Source organism: Grampus griseus (genome assembly GCF_964374135.1).
Source record: "Grampus griseus genome assembly, chromosome: 4".
Taxonomy (NCBI): Eukaryota; Metazoa; Chordata; class Mammalia; order Artiodactyla; family Delphinidae; genus Grampus; species Grampus griseus.
The window spans coordinates 72,500,226-72,517,963 of NC_138997.1; the positions used below are offsets into that span (position 1 = coordinate 72,500,226).

The 17,738-nt window shown below is 44.2% G+C and overlaps 1 protein-coding gene across 2 annotated transcripts in view; it reads right to left on the reverse strand.

Moving 5' to 3' along the window:
- The window catches only part of SPATA18 (spermatogenesis associated 18), a 32,381-nt gene extending 24,835 nt beyond the window's left edge, over window positions 1–7,546 (reverse strand). For both annotated transcript variants that reach the window (XM_082652937.1, XM_082652938.1), the window contains exon 1: window positions 7,252–7,546. In XM_082652937.1, the coding sequence (XP_082509063.1) occupies window positions 7,252–7,338 (87 nt within the window). In that variant the 5' untranslated portion in view covers window positions 7,339–7,546. The remainder of the gene's footprint in view (window positions 1–7,251) is intronic.
- Between the last annotated feature and the right edge of the window lie 10,192 nt (window positions 7,547–17,738).

A 17,738-nucleotide genomic window follows, 5' to 3' on the forward strand; every position in this document is an offset into this window, starting at 1 on the left:
TCTCAGCTCTTTTTCTGCTTTTCTCATCTCCTTGGTGACCTTTCACCAATTCCTCGTTAGCCAAACCTCTCACTGATTCTAACTCCAAAGGAATGAACGCAACTACGAGCAACAAATTGTGTGGGTGTAAAAATGCATAGATTTATGTGTGACCTCAAGCCATAATAAGGCGCTAGCAGAGGGTACCTTCTGGGTACTACGAATCCCGAGGCAGGAAGTGGGAGCTAGAAACTGGAATGAAGGGGAAAGGTTCAGATGACCTCTAGGTAAAAGTTTGCGAGTAAAATGCAGATCTGTGTCAACAAGGGAAATGGTGCAGACAGGCAATAAGCTCTTGTGGACAGAGGATATGCCTGGCCTGTCCACTGTTGCATTCCCAGCCCTGCATTCTATTGTCTGTCTGTATTCAAACTCAATATGTATTGGGTTGATGAATGAAAATGAGGCGATTCACTCACTATGGCTTTATTACATACCCCCCCTAAATGCCAGGCACTGTTACTGCTTTACATACGTAAACTCAGTTAACCCCACTATAGTACCCTAGGAGATTTGGAGGGCCTTTGTCATCATCCCCATTTTCAGATGAGAAAACTGAGACCCAGAGAGGTTAAATAACATGGCCAAGCTTACTTTAGTAAAATGCCGGAACTGAGACAGGGTTTCAGAGCCCATGCTCTTAACTACTAAACTATAGTGACTTTTGGATCATGATTCGTGCCGGGAGGAAGAGGAGAAGGACTGGATGATGTGACAAAGTGTGAATGAGGAGGGCGCTCAGGGAGGCCTCTCTGAGGATGAGACACTGGAGCTAAGTTCCGGATGCAGAACACCAGGGAAAGAGCAGGCCGGGCTGTGGGAACAGCAAGGGCAAAGGCCCAACGGCAGGAAGGAGCCTGGCAAACTTGAACCAGAAGTAGGTACACGTGGCAGAGGACAGGTGGTCAGAGAGGTTGGCAGGACAGATCCTGGAGGGCCCAGGAGGCCTGGTAAGCAGTCCAGGTGGAATGGACTCGTTGTAACTGAGAGGAAGCTGCTGGTTTACCTTCCATGCCTGGTTAACGGTACCTGGGGACTAGCTCTGTTGTAGCATTGATTTCTGTTGTAGCCATTTCTTCTTCTGTCTCATCCTTCTATCCCCTTTTCCTTACAAGACTAAGTATTTTTGTTTGGGTTTGGTTTGGGTTGGGGTTCTTTTGTTTGTTTATTGTTTGGCCTCGCTGCACAGTTTGGGGGATCTTAGTTCCCCGACCAGGGATTGAACCTGGGCCCCCTGTAGTGGAAGTGTGCTGGACTGCCAGGGAATTCCCTGGTTTGGTTTTGACTGAGTTTTTTTTAAAGACTTTGTCTTTCTCATGTTTGTATCAATCATCACTAGTATCCATAGCAAATCGAAGGGCTCAAAATATTAGATGAATGAGTGAGCAAGTGAGTGACTTAGCATAATATTGACATGATCAGAACATATGGAATCCACAGTCTGAACAGCTCTCTCCATTCCTTCCTCATTGAACCAGCAGCTCCTTGCCCTTGCTGTTTTATCCCTGCACTTACCACAGTGAACTTCAATTCCCCACTTACAGCCATTTGCCCTCTGGCTAGATCATGCCATGTGCTAAGTGGACAGAGAAGGGGCTTGGGAGTCAAGCAGACCTGAGTACCTCAGCTCTGCTACCTGCCACAGTCCTGTGTGATCCTGCACAGGTTTTTTAACCTCTCTGATCCCATTTCCTATCCAGGAAAATGGGATAAAGCCTTGCGGAGTGTTAAGAGAATTAAATAAAAAAAAATGCACGTTCCGCACCTTAAAGGCAAAAGTTGTTCAACAGTTGGTACCTGCGAGTCACTACACAGAACTGAGTGGAGCAATGAACTGAGTAATAGGGCAGACCATGGTTCAGATCTAGTTCTCCACTTATTAGCTTTTTCTCCTAGAAAGGACCTTTTAAATATGAACTTCCATTTACTCGTATTTAGAAGGTGGTTGATCTCACCAGCTTACTTAGGTGCAGAGTAGAGGAGGTATGTAATAGTTAGCATTATGGTGGTATTATTACTATATGTTCCTGTGCTATGCCCAATGCCTGATACAAAGCAGGGGTTCAGTGTTTGTCAAATGAGTTTGTACACACGACTTAAATAACAGAAGAGAATATACCACGTCAGACAGTTCCTGATCCCAAGACATGTTACAACATGCTGCTGTTTCTAACACAAAGCATTGCACAAGACACTCAACCTGCAATAGAGTCACAGTATTCTACCAAACAATTACTCCCACAAGATAAATAGAGCAAGGATATGAACTAATTATATTGTCTCCTAATTCCAAAGCTCATTCATTCATAAATCACTGAGTTCCTTTCATTTGTAAGCTTTGGGCTGGCAGCTCAGGAAACAAAACTACATTAAAAAATAAAAAGTTGCCTGCTCTCAATGAGCTCACCAGCTGGTGAAGCCAGGATGGAGAATGGGAAACACACAGAAGATAAATAATTCCCTTAGGGCTTCCCTGGTGGCGCAGTGGTTGAGAGTCCGCCTGCCGATGCAGGGGACGCGGGTTCATGCCCCGGTCTGGGAGAATCCCACGTGCCGCGGAGTGACTGGGCCCGTGGGCCATGGCCGCTGAGCCTGCGTGTCTGGAGCCTGTGCTCCGCAACGGGAGAGGCCACAGCAGTGAGAGGCCCGCGTACCGCAAAAAAAAATAATAATAATTCCCTCAGTGTTTATTAAATGCTCTAGGAAGACAATGAGCTGTAGAGGGAGCAAGATACACTCTGGTGAGGGGTGAGGGTAAGAGGTTAGGACACTTCAAAACGAAAAACAACAGGTACCAAGGCAAGAAACAGTAAGGCATACTATACAGGAGAAGGGAATGCAGGGTCCAGCGACCAGGTAATGAAGGACTTTATTTGCCACATGAAGGGCTTTGGGCTTTACCCCATCACTGAAAAGTTTAATGGAGCAAGTGGAAGATTTGCTTTGATTTTACAAGAATTACTCTGGCAGGAACAGACCAGATAATTTGGATTAGAGAGCGAGTCCTGTGAGACGGTAGTAGCTGTCTGGCTGAGAGATGCTGAGAGCTGTGGCAATGACAAGGGTCCCCTAAGAGTCCTTCCCAGCCCCCAAATTACATCTGTATCAGGCAAGGTCCCACTGATTCTAGCATTACCTGAGGAGGAAGTCAGGATGTTTGGAAACAGGTAAGAGGTATGAGAGGGAAGATACTGTTTTCAGACAGTTTAAAGGGTTTGAAGGAGCTCCAGATAGAGAAGTCCAGTGAGAGTATGTAACCATTACTGAGCACCTACCCTTTGCCAGCCAGGCACTGTGCTAAGAGCTTTAAATACATGTTTAAACGTTTCATTTAATCCTCAAAGCAACCCTACAAATTGGACACCGTCCATCATCTCGAATTCACTAATGAGGAAGACAAAGCTCTTAAGTAATTTGGAAGACATGGTGGTTCAGCTGGAACCTAAACCCATCCTTGCAGCTTCTGGAACTGGAGCCGAGCTCTCTAACACGAAGCTTTACCAGAAGCCGTTGGAAAGTCATCTGGATCTCAGAAAAGAGGTGACGGTTAGAGGTGCGGCTCTGGAAGCCTCCAGCAGAGGAAGAATGGAAGCCACGTGCACAGAGGAGGGCCCATCGAGAGGGGAGAGTGGGGAGGGGGCTGAGGGCGGGGCAGAGGGCAATTTAACTGTTTCAGAAGTGGGCTGAGGAAGAGGGGCCAGTGAATGAAAAACAAAGCAAGAGCAGTAAGAAATAAGAGGACACCCAGAAAGAAGGATGAAGAACGAGGAAGCCAAAGAAGATGGTTTACTCTCTGCTTCACTCATGCATTTACGTTCTCAACAAATCTTTATGGAGGAGGCTACGGTGTGCTGGGTGCTAGGGACCCAAGACAGTCTCGTGCCCCCAAGGAACTTATAGTCTCAGATAAACATGTAAACGAATGCAAAATCGAGTACTGCCTGCTATAATAAAGGTAGGTCCAGAATTCAGAGGTGAGGCTCAAAGGAGGAAGTGGTAAGAAGCCAGGAAGATTCAGGAAAGCCTTCACCCGAGGAGCCTTGTGGGCTCCCACTCTTAAAAATTCTAACTGCTCTAGTGTGGGATCTGGGCATTAGAAAGCTTAAAAAGCTTTCTAGATGATTTGTAGGTGTAACCAAGACCACAACGTTAATGGGAAGTGATATTGATTTAGTGAGTCTCATTCAGCTCTCCCTAAAAAAATTAATGAAAAAGAAAACAGAGTATATCACAATTACTAAAGAGAAGAACTATTTATGAACCTCTACTTCATTTATATAAGGGTGTATGTGTGCTATGTCGTGATGTAAAATGCATTCATCTCTATGGGTAAGTTTTAAAAACACTGTCCCAGGGCATAGGGCTTTGCCTGCGTTGAGAACCACTGGTATGGGGAATGAGGAGCCCCCGCAAAACGATCCCCTGTACAGCTGTATAAAAATTGGACTGGAGGGCTTCCCTGGTGGCGCAGTGGTTGAGAGTCCGCCTGCTGATGCAGGGGACATGGGTTCGTGTCCCGGTCTGGGAAGATCCCACATGCCGCAGAGCGGCTGGGCCTGTGAGCCATGGCCGCTGAGCCTGCGCGTCCAGAGCCTGTGCTCTGCAATGGGAGAGGCCACAACAGTGAGAGGCCCGCGCACCGCAAAAAAAAAAAAAAAAAATTCAGTTCCTCAGTTTGCACTTGCCAGAGTTCAAGTGCCCAATGACCACCATATTGGACAGTGCAGGTATAGGTATAGATATAGATATAGATATAGATACAGAACACGTCTGTCATCATAGAAAGTTCTGTTGGACAGCTTTGCTCTAAGACTGCCAGTATTGCTGGAGTGGTTGAGCAAGGGAGAGGGTAAGAGATGACATCACAGAATTTAAAGGACCACAGTTGTATAGGAGCTTGATGGCCATTGTAGGAACTCTTTTTCTGAGACAGGAAGTTTGGAGAGTTTTACCAGAGGAGTAACCTGATCTGACTTGACATTTAGAAGAATCACTTTGGGTTATTTTTTTAATGATCCAAATAAAAGATGACCAAAGGTGGACAAGGGTGGCAGCAGCAGGGGTGGTGGAAAGTGATCAGGTTCTGCACGAATTTACAACTGGTACCCACCGATTCTGCTGGTGAGAAGAAAGTGGAGTATGTCATGATAAAGACTATTAAGTTAGGAAAGAAGTTGGTGTTTGGGGCATGGGAGAGGCTAGGGTCAGTCTCAGGCTGATTTGACTTTGAGATGACAATAGCACAACTGAAAATGTCCAATGTACAGTTGGAGAAGAGAGAGCTCAGATGAGAATAGGACCTGAATATAGATATGAGATGATCAGCATAGGAGTAAGAGATGAAGCAGGAATGGAGGTAGAAGAGAAGATTTCTAAAGTCTGGCCCTTGAAGAACAGTTACAAGGGGGGAGTGGGTGAGGCAAGGAGACAAATTATTAGAGCCTTAGAAGAATAGGGGTGTTGAGGGTCAAATGTGACAGAGACGCCAAAGAGTTGAGAAGAAATGATGTTGCCCAGGGAGTGGCCACAAAATTTGGAAAGCCATTTATCTCTTAGAGTGCAGTCTCTACTATTCATGTGTGTGTGTGTGTGTGTGTGTGTGTGTGTGTGTTTTAGGGGGCGGGGTGGGACAGGTGAAGAATCTAGATTAAAATGGTCTCAGTGAGAACAGAGGAATGGGATGCACCAGTGTCAGTGAGAAGGGAAAGTGCAATAAACTTTGGTATTTCTCAGTACTTACAGGTATTTTCAAAGCAATCATTTAATTTGGTGCAGCCACTACGAGTATCATTTGTGTTAAATATTGTCTAGTGACAAACTGAATACACTTTTTAATATTCCGAGTTAATTTAGACCACAAGCAAGAAAAACATTTTTTCTTGTAAGAGGGAGTTTTAAGAAGGGTGAATACATGTATAGGACTTGTTATTCTCAACCTTCTGAGACTAGGTAACAAGTAGCCACTTTTAAAGGTAGGTGCTAAGGGGAATCCAAGGCTTTGTGCTAGAGGTGAATTTTAGTTTTCCTGCAATCTCGGTGGAGAAGGAATAATCAGTGCTCGTTCTTTAAATGTGCGCGAAGGGGGTAAACCCTAGGAAGGAAGGCTAAGAAGAAACCTGTAACTGTGCTTTGAGCTCCCCTCCTCCCAGGAGCCCTGGTTACAGGGTGGATAGGAAAGCCCAGGGACTCATGACAGCAACCAGTTGCATTTTTCCTGGTAGAATTTCAGAAACAAGCTGATCTAGACTCAAAAATTTGAGATCTAAAAAGGAACCTTACCTATCATCTAATTCCAGTCTCCCATTTAGCAGGGGAGGTACTGAGACCCAGAGGTTAAATAAGTTGATTCAGCTAGTTCTATGCAGAGCCAGACCTAGAAGCTAGGGGGACTGATTCCGTGTCCCCGGCTCTCTCTGCCTCCCTGTTCTACTTGCTGTGTGAAAATAGGACTCCCCTTTTTAAGACAGACCAACCGAAGCAAAATTCAGCACTGGAGTTCTACTCTCTGGGTGGTGGAGATTAACTGGAACTGGAGTGGGAGTGGGGATTAAGGAGATTTGAAGAACCCTTCTGGGTTTGATGAGAGAATATGGGCTTACACATGCCTTGGCAACAGGCCTTCTGAAATCTGGCCTGGTGTTGAAACTGTGCCTTACTTGCCATGCTGACCAGAACACAAGTGAAACCCGCAACAGTAACAGCTGCCCGTTTCACTGATTTCTGGGTACTAACTCCTGGGTGTATTTTTATAAAAATCCATCCTGATACAACCACAAGTCATCCCCAGAGTGGGAGACTTGAGGAAAGGCAAGAGGAGGGATGTAGTAAAAATAATAATAATAATTCGAGTCGGGGGTATGAGGGTAGACCGCTGGCGGAGGGGATAGGTGGGAGAGTGGCAGTCTTGACCAGACCCCGGCGGCTCGCAGGGCTTTCGCGTTGCTAGGGCCGCCGGCGTCCTTGGCTACTGCTGGGTAAAATGCGTGCTCTCTTCCCAGACTCCGAGTCCCGCGCTCCGCACGGAGAAAGGGGAACCCGCACTTTCCTTCCTTCCCGGCGATGCGGGTCCGATGCTGGGCCCTAGTTAGGCATCACAACCGCGGGACTTGGCAAAGCGGCCACCCGGAGACCAGTGCTAAGAAGTCCCCGCCGAGGGTCGTGCGAGGAACTAGAGGGAGGGGCGAGCCCCGGGGGTCTCCCACCCTGACTCACGTTGTACTGCCTCAGCCAGGACTCTAGCTGGTTCTGCATCGATCTTAAAGATTCGTTGGAGACCAGTTTCCTCAGGTTATCCGCCATTGCTCGTTTTTCCGCTCGGCCCCGCTCTGGGAGATGGACTCGTGGACCGCGAGCCGATGTGGCGGGAAAAGTGTTATCTTCTGGAGGGGCTCAGAGCGCGGCTGGTGTTTCCATCCTCCCTCTCCGGTCGGACGGGGCAGGGTTCGGGAAGCCGGAGGGAGGTGCCCTGGGCCACAGCCGCCGCAGCTCATACGCCGCCCCGCGCGGTCTCCAGGCTCCCCTGCGGCTGCCCGGAGCCCCGGCCAGAACACCCGGGTGATTGTGAAACAAACCTTGACGTGAGCGCGCGGCTGTTAGGTACGCGCACCGCCCAGCCCCAGCCGCGCCCTCCGCCCGCCTGCAGCCCAGGCGCCCTCCCTCCGACCCCGGGGGTCCCGGGCACCCCGCGCGATGCCGCCGTTCCTCCCGATGCTGGTGGTGCTGCTGGTGGTCGAAAGCGAGGGTGCCCAAAGCCAGTGAGACTCCGGGTTGGGCCGGGGGCTGGAAGACGCTAAGACTACGGACGGCGGCTGCCCTACCCGCTGATGGGCTGAGACGCGCCCTTAGTGTAGGATGGGGGTCAGCTGGAGGCCTCTTGTCTAGAAAAGCAAAGGTCGTTTCTCCCTAGACGTCTTTGGTTAGGCTCTGAAGAAAGCACCTGTTTGGGTCCTTCCTTTATTCTTTCATTTCTCAAGGCTTTAATTCTTCATTTGTTAACACCTAGGGTTTTGTGGGTGCCCAGGTAAATAGATGTTAGCTCCAGGATGTTCACAAATTAATCAGGTTTAAACAAAATTTGGTCTATTTTTAGAATCACTAACACTCTAAAGCTTCATTTAATTATGAATTCTCTAATTGAGACTTTGTTCAAGTTCAGGGCCGGTTTGGCGCTATTTCAAAAGGGTGTATTAAGCCACAGTGACAGTTTGAACTACCTAAGAAATGAAACCGTTTCAACCATCATTAAGCACTTTAGAACCCTTATTTTCTATGCCATCAAATGATGTGCAGATTGCAAATCATCCTCATCTATTCATTAAAACAGTGTGGGTGGAGCAGGGCCTCAACTAGCTAGTTTAATTCAGTTCCTTTTCTTCAGGTATATGAGAATATATGAACATTGCACATGTCCACCTACCGTAAAATTCAGAATTTTTGCCCCCCCCTTTTTTCCTCTTAATTACAATGGTTTTAATGTCCTCTAATAAAAATGAAAGGCTCATTTCTGGAGCCTATGTTCTTACTATCTTCTATAGACCACAAAATAAGAACTATAAAAGTTCTCATCACAAGAAAAAAAAAACCAAACTTGTAACTATGTGTGGTGATGGATGTTAATTAGATTTATTGTGGTGATCGTTTCACAGAATATACAAATATTGAATCATACATAATGTATTCTTTTGATTATATCTCTACAAAAAGAAAAACTAAGGAATATAAAAAGAACACATTATTTTATCATGGTGCAATAACCATTACTAAACTAAAAAAAACACTATTCATTAGAGACTTTCTTCCTTTAAAAAATTATAAAGAAGGAGGAAGGGAATGGAGAAGAATCTCATAGATTTCTTAATTTAGGGCCAGTAACTGCACATTTTAATAGGCAATTGGAATCTTTGAACAGTCGGATTTACTTATTAATAAAAACCAAGTTGGAATATTTGCTTATATCAGATTGTGTTAAATCCTCTTCCTTGCTATGGACACTTTAATTAACTGCTAATCCTTGTTTATATCATCTTACAATAGTTCTTACTTCACAGGAATATTACAGACTAAATAAGATCATTCATGTGAAGTATACTTAGCACAGTGCTTGGCATATATTATAGCAAGTGCTTCCTAAATGCTATGATCACTGTTATGACGAATGTAGATCACAGTATTATATTAAACAGAGAAAACTAGGTTGGAAACAATGTAAATCAATGATAGCGTAATGACTGAGCAAACCATTCAATGAAATTTTCACACTAGAAATCTTGTTATTGAAGAATATCTAGTATCTAGGAATTCTTACTACATAATGTTAAGTGAAAAAAGCCAGACACTAAATTATATATATTGTGTTACATTATACAACGTGAAACCAAGGCATGACTACGGATGATTTTAATTTGCTCCTTTATACTTTTCTGATTTTCCAAATTTCTACCATGAACACAAACTGCTTTTATGAAAACTTACTCAGAACCAAAGTTACCCAAAAACTTTACCACCTTCAGAAAAATGTTAGTCAAAATATCAATATTTAAGCCAACTCAAAACAGAATATGCTTTGACCAAATGTTCATATTACTAATTTAATAGACTATTATAGAGTCTTAGGATAAAATGGGTCTTTGAAATCACTTTACAATATGCTACCTGATGTTATTTATCTCTACAGTACTGGAGCCCCATAGCTAGATTCAAGACCCTTCAGGCCTCCAGTCATTTCATACACTTCTTGGTTTCTGTAGAATTCTGGAGCATGGCTGCCCATAGCAGGAACTTGATGCTTACTAACAACAAGCATAGTTCTTAAGGACTCAAAACAAAGGAAATGCATACTTATTCATTATTTATCCCCCCAAAACTTCCAAAAGAGGATCTGAGATGGCTTACAGTAAAAGGCTTGTGGAAAATATCATTGTTAGATTTAGAAATTTGTGTGTGTGTGTGTGGTACGCGGGCCTCTCACTGTTGCGGCCTCTCCCATTGCGGAGCACAGGCTCTGGACGCGCAGGCTCAGTGGCCATGGCTCACGGGCCCAGCCGCTCCGCAGCATGTGGGATCTTCCCAGACCGGGGCACGAACCCGTGTCCCCTGCATAGGCAGGCGGACTCTCAACCACTGCGCCACCAGGGAAGCCCCCTAGAAATTTTTTTAATGGAAAAAATATGCCCCCAATTTAAGCTTATGTACTAAGATTGAGCCTTATTTTACATTTATTTCTGGCCTTTGTAGTAGTCAAGGCAAAAAGGAAAATGGGCGGTATGATTAGTACTATTTGATTTTAAAAGTATACGTACTAATTTTTTGAATGAAAACACATTTTTCTGGTACCAGTTCTAAAATATGTTTATTTTTTTCCAAAGAGTATAGAACAACATAGATGAAGCTGTCCTTAATAACCCCCCCTTTTTTTTAGAAAATATAGAAACAATCTTAATTTGATTGTTTCTTGCAGTCACCTTTGATCAATGCTAAGGGGGTAAAACTAGAACACATGCCATCAAAGAGAGGGCCAAGCAATTGTCACCCCATTTCTTAGCTCTCTGGTGATGTTACTTGATACAAGCTTAGAATTTCCATACGTGTAGGAATAAGGGGATATCCTCATAAGTGCCCTTAATGATGATCCCCTCCTCAGAGCTTTTTATGGGTGTAGGATGGTAATCAATTTAAGAGAGAGCTAGAGTCTGGAATGCAAACAGTCGATGTTGCTGATTAAAGAAGAATCCATATGCTTCAAACTACAAGTATGCACTCAACAAGTTTGAGATTCTGCTTTAAAAGTCTATTTTAGGGCTTCCCTGGTGGCGCAGTGGTTGAGAGTCCGCCTGCCGATGCAGGGGACACAGGTTCGTGCCCCGGTCCGGGAAGATCCCACATGCGGCGGAGTGGCTGGGCCCGTGAGTCATGGCTGCTGAGCCTGCGCGTCCGGAGCCTGTGCTCCGCAACGGGAGAGGCCACAACAGTGAGAAGCCCGCGTACCGCAAAAAAATTTTAAAAAAATAAATAAAAGTCTATTTTATGTGTATATATGAAAGAAAATATTAGTTAAGTAAAGGTACTATTCGGAGAATCTTTTGATGCTCTAAATTTTGTTCCAATTTGATTGTTTTAGGATATTATCAAGTAGGCAATTATTTGGGAAGAAAAGATAAAAATCAAATCTTTCTTTTTGGTACACTATCAGGTAACATGGAGAAGTTGAAAGAACAATGAACTTGGAACATGGATACTCTTGCTTTATCTCACACTCTGCCAGTTAGTGGCTTCTCACGACTTTACATAGGTCTTTAATCATTCCGAACCTCATGTTTTTTCCATTCTATATAATGAAAAACATGGACTAGATGAGCTCTAAGATCTCTTACAGTTCTCACATTCTTTAATGCTATTTTTCCTTTTTTTTTCCTTTTAACATATTGGTTATGGTTCGGATTGAGCAAATCTTGCCCTTTGTTTCAGTTTTTGGTTCACAGTTCAGTTGAGGTCAAGCCTTGATTCTGAGAGCATTAGCCAATAAGCAAAAGTTGAGCCTCTTTCTTGCATACAACTTAATCTGCAGACTTTCTGGAATAACTAATATACCTAACCTCCAGGAAATAAACAAGTGGGTTCACTAGAGCTGCACTTTTTCTGTGTGTGTGTGTGTGTGTGTGTGTGTTGTGGCCTCTCCCGTTGCGGAGCACAGGCTCCGGACGCGCAGGCTCAGCGGCCATGGCTCACGGGCCCAGCCGCTCCGCGGCATGTGGGATCTTCCTGGACCGGGGCACGAACCCGTGTCCCCTGCATCAGCAGGCGGACTCTCAACCACTGCGCCACCAGGGAAGCCCTAGTTGCACTTTTAATTAATTTAAATCCAGCTCAAACTGACAAAATCTTCCTAACTCCTCCAACCCAACAAAGCTCATTACTCTCTTCTTTATACTTTCTCTCTCTAACTTTAGACATGTTGATACTGTTAAAGTTATCATACTATATTAAACTTATTTGTCTGCATCCTATATAAACTTGTGAGCTTCTTAAAGAAAAAGGCAAAGGTTTATTTAGCTTAATATCCTCAGCACAGCAAGTGACACTTTCTAAGCCCTCTATAAATGTTCGTTAAACTGAATTGTTAACAAAAAGATACAGAAGTAAAAGAAAGAAAAGAGGAAAGAAGGTAGGAAGGAGATGATTGGCTGCTTCATATCTGATGTCATAATCCCACTGAGGTAGAAGAAAAGCAAATGTAATAGCAGTTGGTTGTTCTTAGAGCATCATAATTCTACCACCCAGCCAGGAGCCATTTGATCTAGAGAAGTGTAAGAGTCAAACATCTGGGTGGAATAGGCTTTCTGAGAGTCCTTAATTGTGTCTGGTTCATATTCTACCTACATCAGTTAGCTGGAGATATTTTTAATTTGGGATTTTAAGAAGCCAACAAAAGACTGAGAGAACCCACTCTCAGTATAGTGAGAGCTGTGTGTGTTTTTCACGCTTGTATGTAAGAAACCTGTATGCAAGAAGCTACAAGGATATACAGTGGGATCTTCATCATAATTTCCAGTGCTCCCTCACTAGGGACAGTTGCAAACCCTTAGCCAGTGTGGCTAAAGGCATAATCTGTTCTGCTCTGGCCAGGATTCTTTTTCAGGCACCCCAGTCCTCTTCTGTGTGTGCCATGCTATTCTTATCCTACGGCTGTCCGTGTCAGAATCTCAGTCCTTTGGGTCAGGGCCTATATTACCATTTGAAGAAAATCTTTTAGCCTTTGCTGACCCGATTGCATGAAGTGTCTTTTAAATTCAAATTGTATTGGTAGTATTGCCAAAGCACTTTGTCTCTACTCGTAGGTAGAAAACACTAATTTGTCCATTCACTCAGCATTCTGTAACCTGAATGCTCTGTGTTCTCATACTATCAACTTCATTTGGATCTTTTTGTTCTCTGCCACACTGGAAAGAAGCTTCCCCCCGCTGGACAGAAGCAGGGATGCTGTTTTCTGTATAATACCAACAAGCATTCCCTACTCAGTGCAACAGTTCAGAATTTTTCTGTAGAATTATTTCATGCCCACTATTGATTAAACTACAAAAATGAGGAAAATTTTAATATATCACAACTGTATCACCTTAGCATGTAAATAAACTATTGATACTATAGAACATTTGTAGCAAATACAGATTAGAAGAGGGGGGAAAGTAGATTTGGTGTGATTTTTGAGGGTTACAAGATACGCCTCCTATCTCAACCCAGGATTCCATCATTTTAGTTAGTTCAAAAAAGAAGGCATCCTTGCCCTCAAGCTTTTCAGCTTTGCTCGCTAGACTCTTGGCAAATACTTGGCTCTGAGAAAATGGTCATTGCAGGTATGAGCTTAGGACACATTAAGCTGATGCAAAGGTGCAGTGGGTATAATCTACATTATAAGATACCCTTAAACACCTGAGGAGAGGGACGTGGGACAGCATGAGAACAGTCTCTAGGATGAAGGATGTTGAAATAGATCTTTTCGACACATTTGATAAACATTTACTGAATTTCTAGTGTGACAGAAACAACTGCCTTAATCCTAAGGCAAAATTAGACTCAGTCCCTTCTCCCTAGCATCTCACAATCTATTCAGGAGAGAGAGACACAACCATAGTTCATTGTGACAAGTTACAATAGGGTAAATATAAAATTGTATGGAAACACTGACCTTCCTCTACTTCCTCCTCCATCCCCCTGAAGAAAGGAAATTGTAATGCATGTGCACATATCAGCAACACTTAGGTGCCAGTAATATTTTTTACCCAATAGAAAAAAATTAATCCAATAGTCACCCATCAAAGTTACTAAGTACATATGATGTACTTGGTTCCTAATATGTCCAGGATTTGGGGCAACACAGAAGTAGTAACACATTATCCCTATATTTTAATGAGCTTACAGTCTACCCAGGAGCACAATCTATGTGCATGAAAAGTAAAATAACACAAGATAATGTGTTACTAAGTATCAAATGGGTGTCATAGCAAATTGGTGCAATACAGTTAAAAATAGAGAGTAAGGGACCCCTCATGGCACAGTGGTTAAGAATCTGCCTGCCAATGCCGGGGACACGGGTTCGAGCCCTGGTCTGGGAAGATCCCACATGCCACAGAGAAGCTAAGCCCGTGCGTCACAACTACTGAGCCCACGTGCTGCAACTACTGAAGCCCGCACGCCTACAGCCTGTGCTCCGCAGCAAGAGAAGCCACCGCAATGAGAAGCCCGCGCACCGCAACGAAGAGTAGCCCCGCTCGCCGCTACTAAAGAAAGCCAGCGCGCAGCAATGAACACCCAAGGCAGCCAAAAATTAACCAATTAATTATTTTTTAAAAAGAGCATAATAATGATTGGCTGTAATTGTCAGGCAGAGGTGGAACTGAGGTTGGTGCCTAAAGATGACTGGAATTTGGGGAGGTATGAATTCATAGACCAGAAAGATGGCCAAATAAATAAATTTCAGCTTAGTGGAAGAAATGTGACAATAAAGGCATGCTTGAGGATCACAGGCAGGGGCACGGAAATCAGCAGTTCATGATGGGGAGGAAGATTAAAGAAGTCTTCCCAGGGCTTCCCTGGTGGCGCAGTGGTTGAGAGTCCGCCTGCCAATGCAGGGGACGCGGGTTCGTGCCCCGGTCCGGGAAGATCCCACATGCCGCAGAGCGGCTGGGCCCGTGAGCCATGGCCGCTGAGCCTGCGCGTCCGGAGCCTGTGCACCGCAACGGGAGAGGCCACCACAGTGAGAAGCCCACGTACCGCAAAAAAAAAATAATAAGAAGAAGTCTTCCCAAAAGAAATATCCCTTGAGCTGCGTTTTAGTGGACAAGCTGAAGAATATCTAGATAAAAAAGAGAAATATCCACATATGCAAAGGCACAGAGACATGAAGAACTTGATATGTTCAGACAAATACTTGGGAACTGCAGATACTGCACACGGCAGGAGTGAAGGATGAGTTTGTGGAAGGGGCAGGAAAGGAGGCTAAAAAGAGGTAGACAAGAACCAAAAAGTAAAGGACTATATATATATACATATACATATATATATGTATATATATTACCATAAAGAGTTTGATTTTTATCATGCAAGGTATTGGAGGGTTTTAAGCACCAGGGTGAGGAGAGACATGATCAGGTTTGTACTGTAGAAGGATCACACTAGAAATAGTATAGAATGACCTTTGAGGTTTCTGACAGGATGGTGGTGTCATTCACTAAGAGAACACAGGAAAAGTAGATTGAGGGGAAGTTTTTGAGTTTAATTTTTGGATGGTTTCCTAAGCGCTGCCATGACAAATGATCACAAACTTGGTGGCTTCAAACAACAGAAACTGATTCTCTCACAGTTCTGAAAGTTAGAAGTTAGCAGGGTTGGTTCCTTCTGGAGCCTCTAAGGGAGAATCTGTCTCAGGCTGCTCTCCTAGTTTTTGGTGACAAGTCTTGGCATCCCTTGCCTTGTAGACACATGGCTCCAATCTCTGCCTCTGTCTTCACGTCATCTTCTCCCATGTGTGTGTCTCTGTCCTCACCTCTTCTTATAAGGACATCAGGCATTACATTTACAGCCTACTCTAAATCCAGAGTGATCGCATCTTGAGATCCTTAACTTTATTACATCTGCAAAGACCCTATTCCCCAAAAATGTCACATTCGCAGGTACTGGAAATTAGGACTTGGATATATCTTTTGCAGGAGGAACACTATTTAACCCACTGTAATGTGAATGAATGGATAATGGTCTCTATGTTCTGACTAGTACTCTAGCCTTGCGGAGCTCTGCTTTGCACTTCTAAATGCTAATAATATGTAACAGGCAAAAGGAAGCGCAGACTTAAAGGTTATGTGATATGGTAGAAAAAGCAAACACTTTAGTCAAGTGGACTTAGGTTCAATCCTGGCTCTTTTGTAGTTGAAAGCTTGGTTAGGTGTTTAACCTCTATGAGCCTTGATTTCTTCATTTGTAAAATGCGGATAACATGACCTATCTCGTAAGAGTGCTGGGAGAATTGGACTTAAAATATTATTTCAGGAAAAAAAAAGCTTGAAGATAATGCATTTGGGATTGACCTACATCAAAGTTGCGGTCTTATGAGTGAATTTAAAGACTATGCAGGAATTGGCATCAAGGAGAGTAGTGAGGTGTCCTTTCACAGAGCTGGAGATCAGCAAGGAGGAATCCAAGAGAAGGTAATTTTTTTTTCAGATAGCCTAAGGGGAATTTGGCATTAGGAAAATCAGGTATCTCACCACTTAAGTGCGAGAGAGGTTGGCAAAATCAAGGCAGGGCTGTGGTCTTAGAAACTGGGGTATCAGGCATATTTCTAAGACATTTATTAAGTTTCCTTACTGTGTTAGGCATTGGAGATAAAAGAGTGAGTGAGATACGGGCGTTCCAGATAGAGCTCCCTGTTTTTAGATGAAATTAGACAGGTTAACAAAATAGAATTCAATGCAATCTAAAGTGCGTGTAGAAGACCAAGAGCAGAGTTAAGGGACGGACCAGCTAAAACTGCACATACGCCTGGGAAGGCTTTAAAGAGAATGAGACATTTGAATGGATTTTTGGAGGACATATAAGAGTGTGCTTGGGCTTCCCTGGTGGCGCAGTGGTTGAGAGTCCGCCTGCCGATGCAGGGGACGCGGGTTTGTGCCCCGGTCCGGGAAGATCCCACATGCTGCAGAGCGGCTAGGCCCGTGAGCCATGGCCGCTGAGCCTGCGCGTCCGGAGCCTGTGCTCCTCAACGGGAGAGGCCACAGCAGTGAGAGGCCCGCGTACCGCAAAAAAAAAAAAAAAGTGTGCTTGCCAGAAAAAAAGAGAAGGATTTTCCAAGCAGAGGGAAAAAAGGCAAAGCATAGGAAGTAAGGACTACAGGACCAGAATTGGAGACAGGAAATAAGGATCAGTCAAAAGCCCTGTTATCTGAATGGATAATTGGGACCACAGTCAAGACTATTCAAAGAGACTTACTGCTGACTCCCAAAGCACTGGGCTATAACTTATAGTCTTCCTGCCTAAGATGAGGTTTGCCCTAGAGATCCAGGCAGGAGTGAGCCTAGAGATGCAAATCAATTGGTTCCAGCATTTGGGAAAGGATAGGCAGAGACTGATGACCAGGTAGGTACTGACATTAGCCAAAACCAGAGGAGAGAAGGGAAAAGATTATGAGGGACTTACCACGAGAGAGAGTGTCTAACTTAAACTTCACGGCAATCCTCCGAAGTAGGCAGAGAGCGAAACAACGGCTCCAGTCATCGAAAAGCAAAACTGACCTAGTTCCCAGAGAAAGGAAAACTTGGCCAGTAGGTAGGTCTCTTTGGTGCTTCCTGCTGAGTTAGGCAGGCCTAGGGCCCAAAGGTGCTTAGAACTGGTTTCGGCTACCTGAGGAACAGTTCTTGGAACGGTTCTTGCACCTTGAATGCCACTGCCCTCTTTTTTTTTTTTTAAATACGAGGATTATTGGATTATATTGACTCGACTGGGAACAAGGAATGTCTACTCGAGTTACCTGTGTATCTGAGTGGCTTCCTAGTGTGCAGTAAATATCTGTTAAATCGGGTTCCCCAGGAGATACATTGACACTATCTCCAACCCACCTCCAATACTACAGAAAAAAGCATCAGACTTCACAGGCCCTCCAGAGCTAAGAAGCATCCCTGAAGTGATTGTATGTCCTCTTAAGGGGTCTCGGT